The sequence below is a fragment of the Candoia aspera genome, chromosome 2, assembly GCF_035149785.1.
Source record: "Candoia aspera isolate rCanAsp1 chromosome 2, rCanAsp1.hap2, whole genome shotgun sequence".
NCBI lineage: Eukaryota > Metazoa > Chordata > Lepidosauria > Squamata > Boidae > Candoia > Candoia aspera.
In genome coordinates, this window is record NC_086154.1 from 26,136,291 (window position 1) to 26,154,630 (window position 18,340).

The following is an 18,340-nucleotide window of genomic DNA, read 5'->3' on the forward strand; positions in this document are numbered from 1 at the left end:
TTCTTTATATCTTTATATCTTTTTCAATCATTCTAAACCATTACTGCTACTGCTTAGTTCAACTTTTATTTGGACATTTTATTTTCCAGGCGTTCTGATTTGGCTTCACATTTCTGTCTCAATTTGCAATTTGCCTATTTTGTTTCCACAAAAATTTAGCTTCGGAATTGCAATATGAACTAACGTCAAACATTATTGTAGCTTTACCTAACTTAGCTTTGTCAACATCTCCTGTCCACATCTCTGTGTGTTTGCTTACAACTTTACAACTAACAGTGTTCTGAAGCAGCTACAACTTCACTGACTTTGCATGTGGCCATAATGACCATGGCTGCATCATTTGCGTGTGAATGGAGATTATATCAAGCCATCCAAATATATGCTTGTACTGTATTTGTATTAGTAATTTTAGAAATATGTCTATGCTGGGATAATATGAAAAAAGATCACAATGAAGGATGAGTTAAATGATCAGCCATATACCACCAGAAGTCCATTATGACTCATAGAATGGGTTATTTGCATAATAGGTAACAGTAATCATGGCTCACTCCTACATATAACCATTAACTAAGTCACACATGAAGAACTTTTCTTGGTTAATTTCTAAAAAAGATCCATTTAGTGAATGAATAAACCTTATCCACAGGACTATAGAAAAGACAGTTTTGAACTAGTTCAATCCATTTTTGTTGACTATCTATATAAAAATATAAAGCTTCCTATAGATACAGGGCAAGCATTGTGTAGTCAAAGACAAGGATTTCATGCAGAATATGGGATCAGAGGAAAGGGGAGGGGTAACTTGAAGTCAAGACATAAATTTGCTTTCACATGGCCTCGTATGTCTAATTTTCAGAAATGAACATTCATCACTGATGTTCAAACCAGACTGGAAAAGTAAACATTTGAGTACTCTTATTTAAGAGACCACTCTACCCCTGCATTAGGTCTTGCAGTAAAATACTCTGAGGTTGGAATATACATTTTTCCCCACCTTACGGCTGTCTTCTATACTTACGAGTTTCTAGTAGTTGAGTGGGATTTGAGTGGTTTTGGACTGTATTTGCCTCATTATTTTATCTCTCATTATGATTTCTTAATAGGCATTCACAGCGTCTACTTAGGCCTTTTTAAGATTGAATGACTATCTCATGTGATTCCGATTTTTTTTAGAATAAATGCAAACAAGAACCCTATGAATTGCTCAGGAGAAGTCAGCAAAAGCAGTTTGAAAACTCGTCTCCTAACAATTGGCAGCATCACATATGAATGGGGCTGATGGATGAAGATCGAAGATGAATCTTTTGTTGCTGCTTAAGCAATAAATATATAAACGGGTCTCAGTTCGAACCAAAGGCAAGGGGTGAAAACCCATCTCTACCACATTTAGACTGATTTGGATATCAGCAGTTCCATGTAGGTGCAGGGTTAAGTCCAGATTAAAAAGCTCTAGAGATAAGAAGCTTCCATTGTACTTTTTTTTTTTATTCTGCAGGAATGTCTTATACTATCTAAGCCTCTCAGTTCCATCCTTGTGCCAAGAGAAATATAAATGGAACAGTGAATCACCATTGATTTAGGCTTCAGTTAATTTAAAATGTATTAAATGCAGTGGTGGGAGGATTGAAAGGACAGGGTGCACGTGTTCCATCTACAGCTATCCCCTGGAAGGTCAAGCCTTGGAGTGGATGTAAATGAGAAAGCAGTCATAGGCTAAGAACTTACCTGGCAGGTTTTTCCTCACAAATGGTGCCATGTTTAAAAAAATGGGCATCAAAAGGAATGGTATACCAACTACACAATCCACATTGCTAGCATACAGCGTGTGCACATATGCTCTCTTTACAGCATCTTCTTAAAAATTCCTAATCCGTTTATCTCAAGAAAAAAGGCCTTATGCTACAGAGGGTACTTGCTTTAAGCATGGGATTACAACCTCTGTTGCCTTTTTTCCCCCTGCTGCCATTATTTCTAGAATTCCAACTTCAAAATGTCTCTTTTAGAGAGAAAACAACTTCAATACAAAGCAGAATTATAATTCAGCTGTGAACAAGACCTGGGAGGCAAACATTTCCCAAAGCCTGCCTTTCCAATTAGGCATATTAATGAAATAGAATGGGGCACATTCGTGAATTTTAATTACTGTTTTGTATTTGTAATTGCTATTGTCACTGTATGCTGGCGTAACAATTATGGTTCTGCGATTAACCCAGGGTTGCTATCTTTTCCCTTGCTCTTGTTTTGGTCATCCGTGAAGGCCTCCTTCCTAACTACAACACTACAGATACATTAAGGAAAACCCCTCCCAGCCAACGGCATAAACAAAGAGTCCTTTCCCTGTCCTTTTGAAGCTGAAATACTGATAGGGCTCACATAAACCCCTAGAGAAATCTAAATTTTAGAGAGAGTATTCTGGACTTACCAAAAGTTGTTCCAGCTTCTGGGCGACTAACGGAAGACACAATGACGAATCCAAAACCTTCATTTTCGCCGCGCCGTATTTCTACATCATACGGCTGGACCACAGTGCTCACCACGCCACTGCCTCCACCTCCACCACTGCCAATACCACTGGTGCTTCCGCTGCCTGAACTGACTGTGTTGAGAGAGTTTTGGCTTCCCTGGGGAGTGCGTTTCTCCTCTGTCAAAGAAGCTGGCTGGTTGCTGCTGTGATGAGACGAGGCTGGAGAGGGCACCTCATTCTCTGCCTTGGGGACTGTTCGAGAAAGAAGCAACCCTTAATTAACAGCTTTCCGGAAACCCCATGCTTTTAGGAGGATTACAGAAAAATCTGAAGTTGGCACATTAGGTTCTGCTTTTGTATCAGCTGATGATCATGGCCAACACTTAGGGAAGATGTAAGCCAAAATACCTCGAGGGGCTCAGATGGGAGAAAACTGCTATAGGGACAACCTTTAGGGAGAATCTTTTTCTACACATTTTTTTCTATTCCAAAGTTCATCTGAGGCTTCCTTTTTATGTATCTCTATTCAACAGTGGCACCCATTTGGGGGGACACTAATGCTAGAGAAGAATATCCATGATTGTTTTTGCTCAATGGCACTCAAAGATTAAGATCTTCTGTCAAGTTCCTTTTCCAGTCATGGAATTTAGTGTAGTTTTACAATAAGTTATATTACTATTTGGAATGGGTAAAATAATCCATTCTTGCTCTTTTTTTTAGTGTATTTAGTTATGCGTGTTCTATTTGTTTTTCCTATTTTGTGGCACAATTCTATAACAATGGCTAGGAAGATACTCTTAATAAAGGCTTCAGTTGAGGAAAGGCATTCTCTAGCCCTTGTACTAATGCAAAGCATTTCTACCATAGAGGCATCCTTCACAGAAACTGATGCGAAATACGTTAAAAGTCCTTCAGAATGCAAATTTGTTCCAGATGAATAATGTTTATTTGTTTGTAATAGAGCCTAGGCCCCTTTGGGTAAAATTTAATTTTGAAAGGAAGATAATTCAAACAGAAGGTTGGATGTTACAAAATACAATGGGTTTTCCATTCTGTCATACTGATTCTGACAACTGTTCCTACACCACGAATTTTAAGCAGAAGAAACATAGCAACATTAGCTTGGAATATTAGAAAACACCTTCCTGTGAATCTAATGGGAATAAGGTGATAGCTTTTGAGAATGATTATCTACCCATATAAATATGCACCCACTGGAATGTCAAGCCCAGGCTGCCCCTGATTATATCTGGTGTGGGTGGACATGACTGGGATCCAGCATGGTTTATTCAATGCAAACCAGCTGCCACAGGTTTATGCTCTGTCAGTATCCCCCATCTGGCACACTCCCAATGCACTGAAACTGCAACTACAGCTTCAGGTGGCCACACTGAGAGCTGGAATTCTTGAACATCTGGAGGCCACAGACTTGTGTAGCTTGTCTTCTACCAAACTGTACCATCAAACCTTCCTTAGGTGCACTTAAGCCCCTGGGACACACAGACAAAACGTTTTATTTTAGAAATTAAGAATAAACAGCAGGGGGATCGCTGTTATTTCCATATCAGTGAAATTTTAGAAGCATCTGCTGTAAACAGATAGCTGAGCTAAACAAATCTTGGTCAGATCTAACAGGGAAACTTTTATAGTATAATATTCAGCATAAATCCTGATCACTTTGGTAACTTTGCTGGGTTACGTTCAGCACCTTCACAGGTGCTACAATAAATTTTCTTCCAAGTATAGTATATTTTCTTTTCTTCCAAGTGCAGTACCTTTTCTTCCAAGTCTAGAATAGAAATAAAACATCCACACAGTTATACTGAAGCCTACCTGTATACACCACTTTGCGCCTGATAGTTAAATTGACATGGCCTTGCTTTGCAGCTTGTTGCATAAGCTGGACTACAAGCTGGTGTGATTTCCCAACCACTGGCGTTCCATCCACACAGATCAATTCATCTCCGGATCTCAGGCGACCATCAGCATCTGCAGCACCCAATGGCACAATATGACCAATGTAAATCTGTGAAAAGGAAGTGAATGTATATGAGAAGAGTTGTCACCTGCCCAAGAAATAAATCAGGATTACCTATACCCCAAACTCCTTTGAAGAAACTGGACTTCCTAATCCAAACTGGACTTCCTTCCTAACTAGCTGTTATCCTAGTGGATTCACACCCAAAATACCCAAAGGACAGATCTGATAACCTAGATCTAGTCTAGGTCATATACTTGTGAAACACATTCACAAAAAGGACAGCAAAAAGGATCCTAGTAACCAGTTAGTTCCACAGTAGAAAATACTACTTTCCTATTTCAAACTATTAACAGGATTAATAGTTTCTGGCATAGTTTCATTCAAAGAAAAAAACATTTTGGGTTGGTATTTTATATTACAGAATTTTCCTTGATTAGGGAATTGAACTCAACACAGATGCCCAGTTTTACCACAAACTCAGTGGGATTTTTAACAGTCTGTACAGATAAATAGAAATAAATATTTATTTCCATAAATGAAGGAAGTTTCTTTGGAATAACTCCTTCTAGATATTTAATAGAATTCAAGAAACAACTGAAACCTCAATTTTTTACTAGTTTCCATAAAAATGTGAAAGCCTATAAGAAATATATGGGACTTAGACCAACGAATTGAATAACCTGATAAATTATCAAATTGGGGCACAACCTCAATAAATATTGATATATAAAATACATATTTATCAATAATATATCATCACCAGATAATAACAGTATGTGCTCAACTCCAGTAACTATTACATATACCCAAAATGTCTTCCATTTATCTCACAGTCCAATGGTGCCAATAACATTTTTTAAAAAAGGGACTGGCCCAGATGCTTAACCAGCTTCTGAAACTCCAGAAGTCTTAAGTGGAGAAAATGTCTATAGAGGCTGAAGCAAGAACTCACTGTGATTTTAAAAATATATATTTTAAAAATATAAACATAAAGTTGTTTAATATATAAGAAAGATGGACAAAAGTCCAGTACTGCAAAATCAGCGATTCCAGGTTTTAAGAAATGTGAAGTATAGTTCACATGCTTTAAAAAGAGAGAGAGAGCCAGTTCGGTCTAGTGGTTAAGATGCTGGGCTAGAAACCAGGAGACAGAGAGTTCTAGTCCCACATCAGGCATGAAAGCTGGCTGGGTGACCTTGAGCCAGCCACTCTCTCTCAGCCCAGTCCACCTCAAGGCTTGTTGTTGGGGGGAAAATAGGAGAAGGAAGGAGAATTGGGCATGTTTGCAGCCTTGAGTTATTTATAAAAATAGTAATAAAGGTGGGATAAAAAAAATAAAAAAATACTCCATTAGTCCAGCAACCACATCATCAGTAACAACAACAACTTTTGGGGATATATTGGACTATTTAACGAATGTTTAAAAAAGGTTGGTTGTCATCCTTCTAAGCTGGAGACGTAATAAATTTGAAAGAATATAAATGTTTTAAACATGTCCATTAGTTGTTCCTTACTCTTTAGGCATTTTGATGGAAAACTAGGTTCTTACAAAGATTTTATTTTAAAAATAATGCTTTTGGATTATATTCCAGCGGCCTGAAATTGTCAATTTAGAAGAACCTTGGATACACTGGATACATTTAGCTTGGCATGTTGCAAAAAGTGAGTTTGTATTCCTAGAAAGAATTGTATGTACCAGATTCTAAAGAGCTGAACCAACAAGTGCCAGCTCTCAGCTTTTGAAACCTTCATGTCATGTTCGCCGTTTCAATGTCTTTGAGACATCGTAATGTTTCGCATGTCATTAGCTGGATGCGTGTTTCATCTTTCACGGGAGGATGAGAGGGGTTTATCTCTTGGCTGTGATTTTGGAATGTATTTGGGTTATCTATTGTGTTCAAGGTTACTTTCCCAGGCTAGCAGTTCTGACGGTTGCCAGCACCTGGGACGGGCAGTTCTGCTGGTAGGGAGGCGGGGTATGTTTGCAACGAGGGTTTTAAGTTTGTATTTGGCACGCTTTTGCTCATTCTCAGCTTTCTCTGTATTTGCCCTAAGATCCCTAATAAATCAGATTTCATTTAGCATCTTCTTGTGAGTCTGAGTATTTGGGTTGGGCAACCATTACACTTCAACTGGTACAGAATTTGGATGCTATAATTCTGATTTATTTATCTAGGTGAAGCCAAGTTAAAATAGTCTGAAGGAGTAACATTGATACGTTTCTTACCAAGCCTAGCACAAAGTGTTGATGCTTATCTTAAAACCATAAATAGTTTGGAACTAAGTATCTGATTTACTAAATATTCACAATTAACTTACCTATTTGTTAAGACTGTCAGAAGAAGTCCTTCTATCAATAAGACAACGCATTATGTATATACAAAACAGGACCCTCTCTGTGATGGCACCCAAATTTTGGAAGCCCCCTATGGCAGATACACATGGCACCGACACCGCATTCTTTCTGACGCTTGGTTTAAAGCATTTATTTGGCAAGGAAATGTAAATTACAATACAGCATTTTCAAACCAGCCCCATAATTTTTATTTATCTGAATGCCATTATATTATTATTCATGTTTTGTTTTTGTATTACACTGACATCATATATTTATTAAGTCTTACCCTGAAATCACCATTTTGGGATGAATAGCAATTTCTAAATTTTTCAAATAAAAAACAATAGCTAAATGAGAAATTTCTATTCTTTTACCCCTGATTTTCTCTTCCCATTATTTTTAATGTCACTTTTAGTTCTTGTAGATTTCTGTTAAATGAGACTCTGTATGCAGCTTAGAAGAAGCCTTACCTTTAGCTTGACCTAAATTATTGTTAGACTAGAGTTGATGACATCTGTTTAATGTTCAGCTTGGTAGCTATTATATAACTGCTTCAGGGCTAAGCCAGTTGCTGGTAGAAACTGGCCACTCTCATATGAAGCTGTACCGAAGTAGGACCTTAGTCATTCAGAACATGAGTCGTTTTTCTTTTTTGCTAGCATAATCAAGTACCATATCCATGAGAGGGTCAAAGGCTATGCTAGCAATATAACATAAAATAAGGCTACATTTTGCTGAAGATGATCCTAAAAATTCAGAAGTAAAGATATGAAAGATTAAAAAAACTAATTTCACAGATACTTACTGGTTCCCCAGGCTCATTTCCACCAAGAATCCTAAATCCAAAACCAGTTTCCTTCCTCCAGAGAAAGATATCCTGCTCTTGATAATCTGGAACTGTAAGGAAGTAGATGGAATTCATGATTTATAATTAGCTGAATGTGTGATTTTTATGGGATTATGAAACACATATACAATAGTTCCCCGTGAGGAAGCTATTTGATTTGCATGGAATGACATCCGTTTTCTACACTGAAGGGAACATAATTTACAAAATGCATGTGTTGTTATTTATACCATTTTAAAATGGCACAGCTTCTAAGGCCTTCCAGAAGACATTCCCATGGTCAAATTAAATTAAATATAACATCATGTCATTAGATCTCGGGAGGACCAAAATATCATACCCATCTGCAAAATCTTGCAAAACAAGTCAATGACTTCGATCCAGATTTAGTCAGGCTTTGAGCAGATCCATGGTTTCAGTGGAACTATTGTAAACATGAGTTGGTTGAGATCCAGGCTCATAGTTTTAATTTACACACCTCTTGTAAGCCTGTCATGTGGATTTCAAAAGTTAGTATCAGAAAATACTGCATTTTTCTATTTTGGAATAAAGCACAAGTAGGACAAAGCAATCAAAGCGTTTTCTCCCTGGAACAGTTGTTTATCTGGTTGCGAATTATTGCTTGGCAGTTTTCAAAAAGGTTCAGCACATATCCTGCTTTCAAGATACATGTTCCAGAGCTTCAGGAGATGCTGGACCATAACTCAGTGCACCTAGTCCTCACCAGCCAAATGGATTGCAAAATGCAGTCTATACAGTCTACCTCTTCTCATACAGTAGCTGGCAAAACAGATTTTTGAGGAATCCATCTTATGTCATTGCCTTTCTGGTTCAGTGTAATGCTACCCACTCAAGATGTGTATGTGTGTGCAAGTGCAACCTATGCTTGTAATCTATGCACTAGATGCATCTAACACAAAGTTCTTTCAAATCTAAAAGGTGTTAATGTAACTGCTGTCAGTGTTTGGGAACCTTTAAAACTGGATGGGATTTGAACAGAGATAACGACCTAAAATATGTCAAATACGTAAGCCACTAATTTATATGCTAAAGAACATTGCATATACGAGGACAAAATGCAATATCAACTGGGAAAATATGATACCATGGATGAACAATTTCTTGAACTCTTGAATCCATGAATTTAGATTAACTTTTTTTTTGCGATACAGTAATTCAAAACAATCTGCTGCAAACAGTCTTTAATATGATCGGGGTATTTTATTCTTCTGTTTTCAGCTTTCAGTGAGCCTAAAGCATGGTTTTTGTTTAGGATGGCAACTGACTGCCAATAAAATATTTGCTCAGTGCCGCATTATTAGAATTTGTCGATGCTAGCATCAGTTATAAATCTTTGATCCTTTTTGGAAATAATGAGTAGATAGGTTTTTTGTCATTAGGCAAATGAGATCCTGTTAGAGAGTATAACTCCATTAGTAGCATAGTACTGTTGATTTTCTTTTCAAAAGAGAGATGAGGAATGGAAAACAAATCAGGAGCTCTTTTCTGAAAGGACTTTTGTCATAATTAACATCTGCAAGCCTTTTTTAAATTGCCAGCATCATTTCAACTGACAGTACTATAAAAAGCTGGAGTTATTGGGTATAATCCTTGCACAACTTGCATTAAAATGACTAAGAATATATTTTTTCTACACATCCAGGTTTATATATGCAGTACTTCCCCAGGAGAGACTCTACTTGCCCACTGATCAGACCCAGACTCAGTATTAAAAGAACATTAAGTGCACAAAGACTAATGCGCATCAACCCTCCTGTCAATCGTTGCAGCTCCAGTATCATACCTGCAAGCATACTCAAGGCAATAGTCATTTTAGGAGAACTGAGAATTTCTAGGGTCCCCTCCCCCCCCAAATAAGACACTGCCTGCTTGAATTGACTCTTTCCCTTCCTGGTTGTTGTTCTGGTTTTGGAATTGTTTTTGTTTCTTCAGCTTTTCCTCTTCTCATCAGCTAAATAAACACGATGCTGTCATGATACTTCACAGACACTGAAATTTGGCTACAAAATGGTTCCAATTAAGGCAATGGTTTTTGCTCATTCTGAATTGGCTAGGGCTTTTTCTCTCCCTGTAGTTCTTCCCCAGAAATGGCCAAGTGTGGTATGAGTGTGTGAGTGTGAGAGATCTGCAACAACCCAAAATATTGGCAAGGCTCAGTAACATGATGCAGTAGTAGTAGCAAAATGAATGTATTGAGTAAATGGAATGTTAGGTATTCAGGTTGAAGGTTGCTTTGGATTGATAAAATGTATGGTGTTGAGTCATTCATAACAGAGTATATGGACCTAGAGCAGAGGGCAACCACAAATACTAAATTAAGCATAAACCTCATTTTCTCATCTGGGCAGGAAAGGATCATTCTGTCCCTGAATTCTCTTCCTGTATTCTGAGGTGTACTTTGTTTCTGACTCTTTAAATTTCTGAAAGTTTTCAGGGGTTAATATTGTTTGCACTAATATGATCAGAATATATAAAATACTGTTTCATAGGGAAATTTGGCTTAATTTTCTTAGGGCAAAACCCAAGACGCTGACCATACCATGCTAACTATTGTAACAAGCAGATAAGCCAAGTGTACTAACTTATCAGTCAAGCACCAACAATTACTGTTAAATGCATCAAAGCACAAAGCTTCAAATGCAGTTAACAAATGGTGTTTTAAAATTGGAATATTTGAGTAGGGAGAAGAGATTTTTTTCCATACAGCATGTGTCTGCATTGTAAAAACTGATTTTGTTTAGCAAGGAAGAGTCACACAAATATCTAATATAACTTTGGGGGCATAGTATATTTCTCATGAAATGAGGGTATCACCCAATGCAAAATGTGTTGTGTGATGTTGTTGGGTAAAGACTCCAGAATGCAGCATATTCAGAAACAAGTTTTCTGCTTTGTTGAAGGAAGTGGAATTATCAAACAAAGAATCCAGTTCTGGACTGTGTCAAACCAATCCAGAGTGTCAAGCCAAGATTAAATTGGACCTAGGACCTAAGTTCTCAGATTCTGTAATAATTTTCTTTTACTCAAGAACAAATAAACGAAAGATCAGTCACAAGGGAGACTGATCCCATTATTTATCCATCCCTACAGATAAAGGGGTGCTCACCTTTAGCTCATTATCTATACACTCCATATACTATGAGCCACTAGATTCTGGCCGTGTCAAATCTCTGCATAATCCATTGCCAAAAATGGCTATTTGGCTAATTTAAGAATTCAAATTCATAGCAACATCCATTCAACAGGATTTTCTATGAGTACTAAGTTCCAAGATATCACCTTTGAAAATTCAGTGCCAAAGGGTCATCCAGATACTGAAATGATCCTGAGCAAAAACCAGCCACAGGTAAAAGCCAAGTTCCTATGCCTTGATTGAAGTGTTGATAGAGAGCTAATGACATCAGATCAGCTTAAATAAAATGTATTCCAGACTCTGTTTGTTGTAGATGTTATTAAATCAAACATTTTGCTGACCGTTCTCCATTATGGGGGAATGACTGAGAGTTTAAGCTATTTTCAGTGGCTCATGACTAAAGTTTATTTATTTAATTACTAAATTAATGCATGAATTAAATAGCTGAGATATAAAAAAGCAGACATACGTTGGTTTCTATTTTATTTTGCATCTATTGATTTCTGTCTATATTTTCTAAGTCCTATCATCTTAATTGATCAATGTTTATTACAATAACACAGCTCTAAAGCCCATGTGCATTAGTGCATTAAGCTATAGCTCAACAATTTTCTAAGTACAATGACAGAATAATGAGACGATAGAGTTGGTCAATGCTTAGCTATTTGAAGGTTATTTGGTGGCAGTGCAGATACAGTCTTACAGCAGCTCAATTCAAATGCAAGTCAAATTGCATCAAAAATCTGTGAACTTTGCCACTAAGTCAAGCTGAAGGCCAACTGTATTCTAAATTAATTGGTCTTGGTTGCTGCCTCTAGATCACAAAAGCTAAAGGTTTCTTCCAATTAGGTCTAGGCAAGACATGTTAAGAGTACAGCTTTTGCAGAACATTTCAGCAGCACTTTCTTACCTGTTTTCACCTGTGAACTTTATAATTCTTTCATCCAAAGCTAAAGCTTTCTTCTCTTCTATTTCCTCAAATGAAAATATGTATTCTTAGGTTCTACATATGTTACTTACAGTTCTTAGTTCAGTTAGAAAAAAATAATGAGAATAATGCTTCCTTTTTCTTACAATAGAGCTATTTGTCATTAGTGAAAGTAGCATTATGGCAAATAAGGTACGTTATTTTATTCTATCTGCAGTGACTGTTCATAGAAACTTGTTCCTGAAAATGTGACTTACTATAAGGAAGATGACAGTTTCAAGGTTAAGAAGTTTGTTTGCTCTGGTATATTATTTCAGGCTTAGTCACTTATTCCATTTATATTAATGATTCCTTCATTGATTCTTATGCACTCATAATTCCATGCAATTATTGCCACCCCACTGATGTTGTGAATTTTAATTCTGAAGATCTTTGACTAGAACACTAATAATGATCCGGGTTTGAAACAAACCAATCAAATATAAAATCCAGCATGTGTGACTCCAAGTTTACAATTCAGCAAACGTTTTAAAACAAAGCAGTACAACAAAAGAAGATAGAGAAGTCTCAATACATCCTTCTTTTCATTATGGTTGATACAGTCTAGCAGTGAATCTCCTTTGAAGGGAAAGGAGATAGTAAAAAGATAATGGTACCATGAACTACAAACACACATGTGCACAACATAATCAAAAGTGAATCAAAACTCATTTTACAGCCTTTTGCATCGATTGGTCCAAATACATGGCTAACATTAGCATCTGGCTGAGTGGTGAGCTAAACATAATCTTATTCTAAGTCCTCACTGGCACAGTTTCCACATCCTTGGGACACCATTTAATTGGCTATCGCATCTAGGTGACAATGGAGTCGCCGGCTGCTAATCTGGAAGTTGTTGTCAAACACGGAGTCTCAACATATATCTGATATAAGGATAGAAACTGACAAGTAATAAGTGGCACTGGTTAAAAACAAGCCACATGGACAGAAAACAATTGTGAAGGGGATTCCACATTAAAAACATGTACACATTACTGCCTGTTTTTTTCCCATTTGTGTTTTTATTTGTTTGTTTCATCAAATGGTAAAACAGTGTTTGAAGACTGATTAGCACACTTAAATGCTGATCAGCATAATCATAAAATCCTTAATTCAAATTAAAGGACATTTGACTAGAAACACTCATTTAAAAAAATCCCTACCAAGTATTTTACAGTGACTGAACTTGATTCTGCCTTCAGTCTCCTACGATGTAAGGAACAATTTTCACACCAATGGCTGGAAAGTAATCCATACTGACTCATTATTGCAATTAAATGATTTCATGCAAAAGTTATAAAAAGAGTTCTTAACACATGATGAGAAGGAATGATTCTAGATGGCCACAGGCAAAACATTTTTTTCATTGAGCAGTTCCAATATTTCACTTCTGCTAGAATATTTTTTCATTATATTGGTTGACAGTGACACAGTTAGGAAAGCATATTCACTCTTACTACATTTCATGCTTCATGCTAAAATCTCCCAACCCAGCCACATGAACTCCCCCAATCACAAACACTACTACAAGATGGACAGCAAGACAAGACATAAAATTCTCAGCTCATTCTTACATTCTCCAAAACTTGTGGAACTGATTTCTCTTTCTCTTTCACCCTTGCTCAGTCCAGTCGAAGGCGAAGGTGACATAGCTGTGAACATTAATTTTAACATTTTGCAAAGCTTAATGAAATCTGTTGTCTTGTTCGTTCACTTCAATTAAGCATTGGTTGATTGCTCTCTGCTTTCACACCTATTATGACCCCAAAAAGTTGCAGCTCCTGAAGATTAGAACAGACCTACTACCAGTTTTACCAGATCTACATAAAGCAGCACGGTTTGATGTCGGAATTATTGGACCAAAATATACTATATAAAAATGTTCTAACTAGGTTTTAGAAAAAGCAGCAAGAACCATTTCTTGCTTTTGACAACATGCATTCCTACTGGATTAGAAAGCAAAATCTAGATGAAAATTATACTTATTTTCCATAAAATATTGATTTATTACACCCTTTTAAATAAGAGGTACACAGAAGCAGGAGGAAGTTGAATAAAATCTTGCCTTGCATTGTTTTAGAATTGCTGCTGCAATAAAATATTGTTGCATAAATATATGCAATATAAATATATATAAATGGGTATTTATAATGGGTATATAAATATATATAAATAATGGGTATTTATTACTTGTACATGGAGAGCTTGTTTAAAGTAACTAAAATAGCACTGATTCTGCCAGTACACATTTTGTTACTGACACACATTTGCCCAGCTGATACAGATACAGGTTTCCCAAATTAGGAATAAAGCAGAGGTGACACCAATCTTTGCTTTTAACTTTAGACCTCTCATAAACTGGGATTATATAAACTTCTAAGAGAAGTTTCCATTACTCAGAAAACAGTAGACCTATTCAAGGACCTGAATCTGAATGTTTAGGGCTAGTGATCATATTGTAAGCATTTAACCACACAATTCTGATCCAAAGTTATGAATAAAAAATCTGGTTTCAGAATCCATGTGAAAATGAACTGTTTCTGCAGTTTTATCTCTAGGTCCATAGCAGGGCTGGACATCCTTTACCAAGGAAGCAACATTCTCCAAGCCCGAAAGCCTAAAAGCTATGCAGTCCAAAATTTGGCCTTTCTTTGACAGCTTAAAACTACCCCTTGGAGAAATAATGCAGCAATTTTGTGCAAAAAGAAAGCCAACCTTTCTTTTCTTTTTTTTAAAAGAGCTCAAATGTCCATTCTAGTTCATCGCCAGATGAATGGCCATGCCCCTTAGAAGCTGAACACTTTTACAAGTAAGTGTCAGCACATTCTGGGGGAAGGGGGAAGAATAGCAAAGGGATATTTTTTATTAATATTCAACTTGTACGCAGAACACATCATGCGACGTGCTAAGCCTGAAGAATCCAACGCTGGGGTTAAAATCACTGGAAGAAACATTAACCATCTCAGATATGCAGATGATACCACTTTGATTGCTGAAAGCGAAGAGGAACTGAGGAGCCTTATGATGAAGGTGAAAGAAGAAAGTGCAAAAGCTGGCTTGCAGCTAAACCTCAAAAAAAACCAAGATTATGGCAACCAGCTTGATTGATAACTGGCAAATAGAGGGAGAAAATGTAGAAGCAGTGAAAGACTTTGTATTTCTAGGTGCGAAGATTACTGCAGATGCTGACTGCAGTCAGGGAATCAGAAGACACTTAATCCTTGGGAGAAGAGCAATGACAAATCTCGATAAAATAGTTAAGAGCAGAGACATCACACTGACAACAAAGGTCTGCATAGTTAAAGCAATGGTGTTCCCCGTAGTAACATATGGCTGCGAGAGCTGGACCATAAGGAAGGCTGAGAGAAGGAAGATCGATGCTTTTGAACTGTGGTGTTGGAGGAAAATTCTGAGAGTGCCTTCGACTGCAAGAAGATCAAGCCAGTCCATACTCCAGGAAATAAAGCCAGACTGCTCGTGTGAGGGAATGATATTAAAGGCAAAACTGAAGTACTTTGGCCACATAATGAGAAGACGGGACATCCTGGAGAAGATGCTGATGCTAGGGAAAGTGGAAGGCAAAAGGAAGAGGGGCTGACCAAGGGCAAGATGGATAGATGATATTCTAGAGGTGACGGACTCGTCCCTGGGGGAGCTGGGGTGGCAACGACTGACAGGAAGTTCTGGCATTGGGTGGTCCATGAAGTCACAAAGAGGCAGAAGCGACTGAATGAATAACAACAACAACAACAACAACAAAAAGATTTTCAAATAGGATATGTTTAAATGTGGCTGTTTTGTTTCCTAGCCATGCAAGGATAAGCACTTCAAACCCACCCCCAACACGGAACCCAAGACTTTGTTTTAAAGCTGCTTCATCAAAAATGTTCTATTTCCCTTGCTCTCACATTTTTCAAACTTATCTAATTATGGATTAAGGAACTGCTTCATGTGCTTTTCTGTTTATCTGATTTACAAACCACAAATCTAGTGTGTGACTGAAAATAAAATCCAAATATTAAAAAAACCCGAATGCAATAGTTTTTAAAGATTTAAAAAGGTTTAAACTCTCTTCTGCATTGTTTTAATTAAAGCTTGCTTAAGCCTTTCATAGGGGTTCATTAACACATCTGCAATTCAGATTAATTCATTTTGTCACTGCTGTTTTGACAGATGGCTCCTACATAGGATATGGCAGCTTTCTAAAGCATGCAGACAGCACAGTAACAGATTACAGCAATCTTCAAGGAAATTTAAGACTAAGATACCAAAACAAAGAGGGGGGAAAAAAAGCAACTTCTATAAAATCTATGTTTTTAGGGTTGGCTATTTGGATTCAGGCCACAACGTTTGCTGAATAGGTAAAGAATAAGTCTTGAAAATAATGCTATTCTGTCAGAAACACATGGAATACATTGGCAGTTGCCTGGTATGTAAAAAGGGATGACTGATCGTATATACATTTAACAGTAAGAAAGCAAACAATATATTAATAGTTAGCCACCTCTCAGAGACCATAAGCTTATTTTCATACAGGAGAAAACTTGCTGGTTTTTCTGCTAAAACTGAGTTTTAGTATTTGTTGTTCAGTCGTTAAGTTGTGTCCGACTCTTCGTGACCCCATGGACCATAGCACAGCATAGAGTTTTAGTATAGTTTTGCAATTATTCCAGTATCATATTGTCAATAATAGTAACAACAGGTATAATTGAGATTGACCCAACATTACTGATCATATAACTGTGATTTAGACATTGGTAATGCAAAACCCATCTTAATGGTCTCACATAGACTATTTCCCAAATCTTCTGTGACGTCTTTCTGGCATTCTTCAGAACTACACTTTTAATAGAGGAGTTCTAACCAAACTGTCAATTTCTCCATAGTCATACAAGACCATATGAACCTGTTTAGAATATGTCTTCTCATCACAGTGATAAGCTAATAGCTCACTCCCTGTGGTTTTGAATACTCTTCCATTCTGTTTCACATCACTCAAAGAGAGAAATATTGTATTAAAATTTTCAAAGAAAGGGAGATGAATAAAAAACACCGAATATATCTACAACACAAGAATGAAACTAGCCTTCAAAATCAAATACGTATGTTAAAAATCACAGAATCTAAATTCTCCTTTTAAGACAAATAAGGATTTGCACAATATGATGTTAACAGACTTGCTGAAGTGTCCCTCTGTGATTAAATCCTGCATCACCAGCTACTTGAACATCAGAAGCGCCTGGTTTGTGAAATGCAGGAGCATTTTAGCAGTCTGTGCACACAGTGCTTTAAAGAAATAGTCTATTTTTAGAGAAATAGGTTATTTTTATTCTGCAAGATTACAATACTATTGATAGCTCTGCCTTAAATAAGGAGAAGCCCAGGAGTAAAAATAATTCCAGAGAACACTGCAAATTCAGGTAGTGTCCCATCCTGGGAGGGCAGACTCATTTACCTGTGCAGAGCAAAGTGTATTTTAAGATGACCCATCTCTCATTGCTGAGACAGATTTGAAACATTTTTCCGGATGGCTCCATCTGGCTTATGCAAAAGCTGTACCCACTATTCTAACTTGCACTGTATACATTCCTTACAATATTGGGGCACAAGAGAGCCATCCACAAGATATCTGATTTTTCTTTGCTTAGAATTGTTTTCTGAGGCCAGAAAATACACATACAGGCACACACACAACACACATACACACAAACTGAGAGCTGGTTAAAGGAAAGTCCAGGGAACAGAACACCACTTGAAGTTTCTAAGCAATAAAAAATTGTTCCGTGTCTTAAATATGGCAAAATTTGGACAGTAATCCCAAAGTGGACCATCAGCTCATTGACAAAATGCACATCAACCTCCAGACCCATTCTGCACAAGGAGAGCTACAAAAGGTCCGTCTTACAAGCCGTCATTGTCCACTCCAATTTGCATTCCTGGGGTGGATCTAACTGAGCCGATTGTCAGCTGCCCCAGGAATGCAAATTGGAGTGGATCTTTTTGCAGCCCCAGAGCCCCTAAAACTCTACCTTCAAATAACAGTGGTCTAATTTTTCTGTTTTTCCAGACTGGAGCATATGCGATAGGTCTCTTTTCCGTTCCAAAAACCAAACCATAAACCATAAAACTGGCCAGACTGGAGAAACCGTACCCAATATAAATGACAACACTTTACAAAGACTTCAGAGAAAAGTTAAAAGAAAACAAATCTGTGATCGCTGATGGTCAAATATTTGTTCTTCCCAGGGCAAAACAGGCCACATGGTTGGCACAATAAAGTAAGAAGAAACAACATAGTATTTATCATCTAAATGCAAAAAAATAGTAACATTATCTTATTAAGCTATTTGACTTATTTCTATCATCATCATCATCATCATCAGGTGATAGGTGCATTGGAAGACCTGAAGGACCAGGTTAGGGACAGATCACCATGGAGAAAATCTGAGAGATCACTAAGAGTCAGCTTGAAGGCATTTAATCAATCAATCAGGCTTAAAATGTATAGGGTTTTTCTCTCTCTTCTATCCCACTTATAATCTCACTAATATTCAGTAATGTTTTTTATTATGTTGGTTTTCATTGT

At 37.1% G+C, this 18,340-nt stretch overlaps 1 protein-coding gene across 7 annotated transcripts in view; it reads right to left on the reverse strand.

The window, feature by feature from the left end:
• MAGI1 (membrane associated guanylate kinase, WW and PDZ domain containing 1) overlaps positions 1-18,340 on the reverse strand; it is a 478,937-nt gene that overhangs the window by 33,932 nt on the left and 426,665 nt on the right. For 6 of the 7 annotated variants that reach the window (XM_063291537.1, XM_063291536.1, XM_063291535.1 and 3 more), the window contains exons 15-17: positions 7,592-7,683; positions 4,301-4,493; positions 2,426-2,719 (exon numbers count right to left, since the gene is read on the reverse strand). In XM_063291537.1, coding sequence (XP_063147607.1) covers positions 2,426-2,719; positions 4,301-4,493; positions 7,592-7,683 — 579 coding nt within the window. Of the gene's footprint in view, positions 1-2,425; positions 2,720-4,300; positions 4,494-7,591; positions 7,684-13,322; positions 13,407-18,340 lie in introns of all 7 variants that reach the window. The other variant, XM_063291542.1, reaches the window with a different exon arrangement.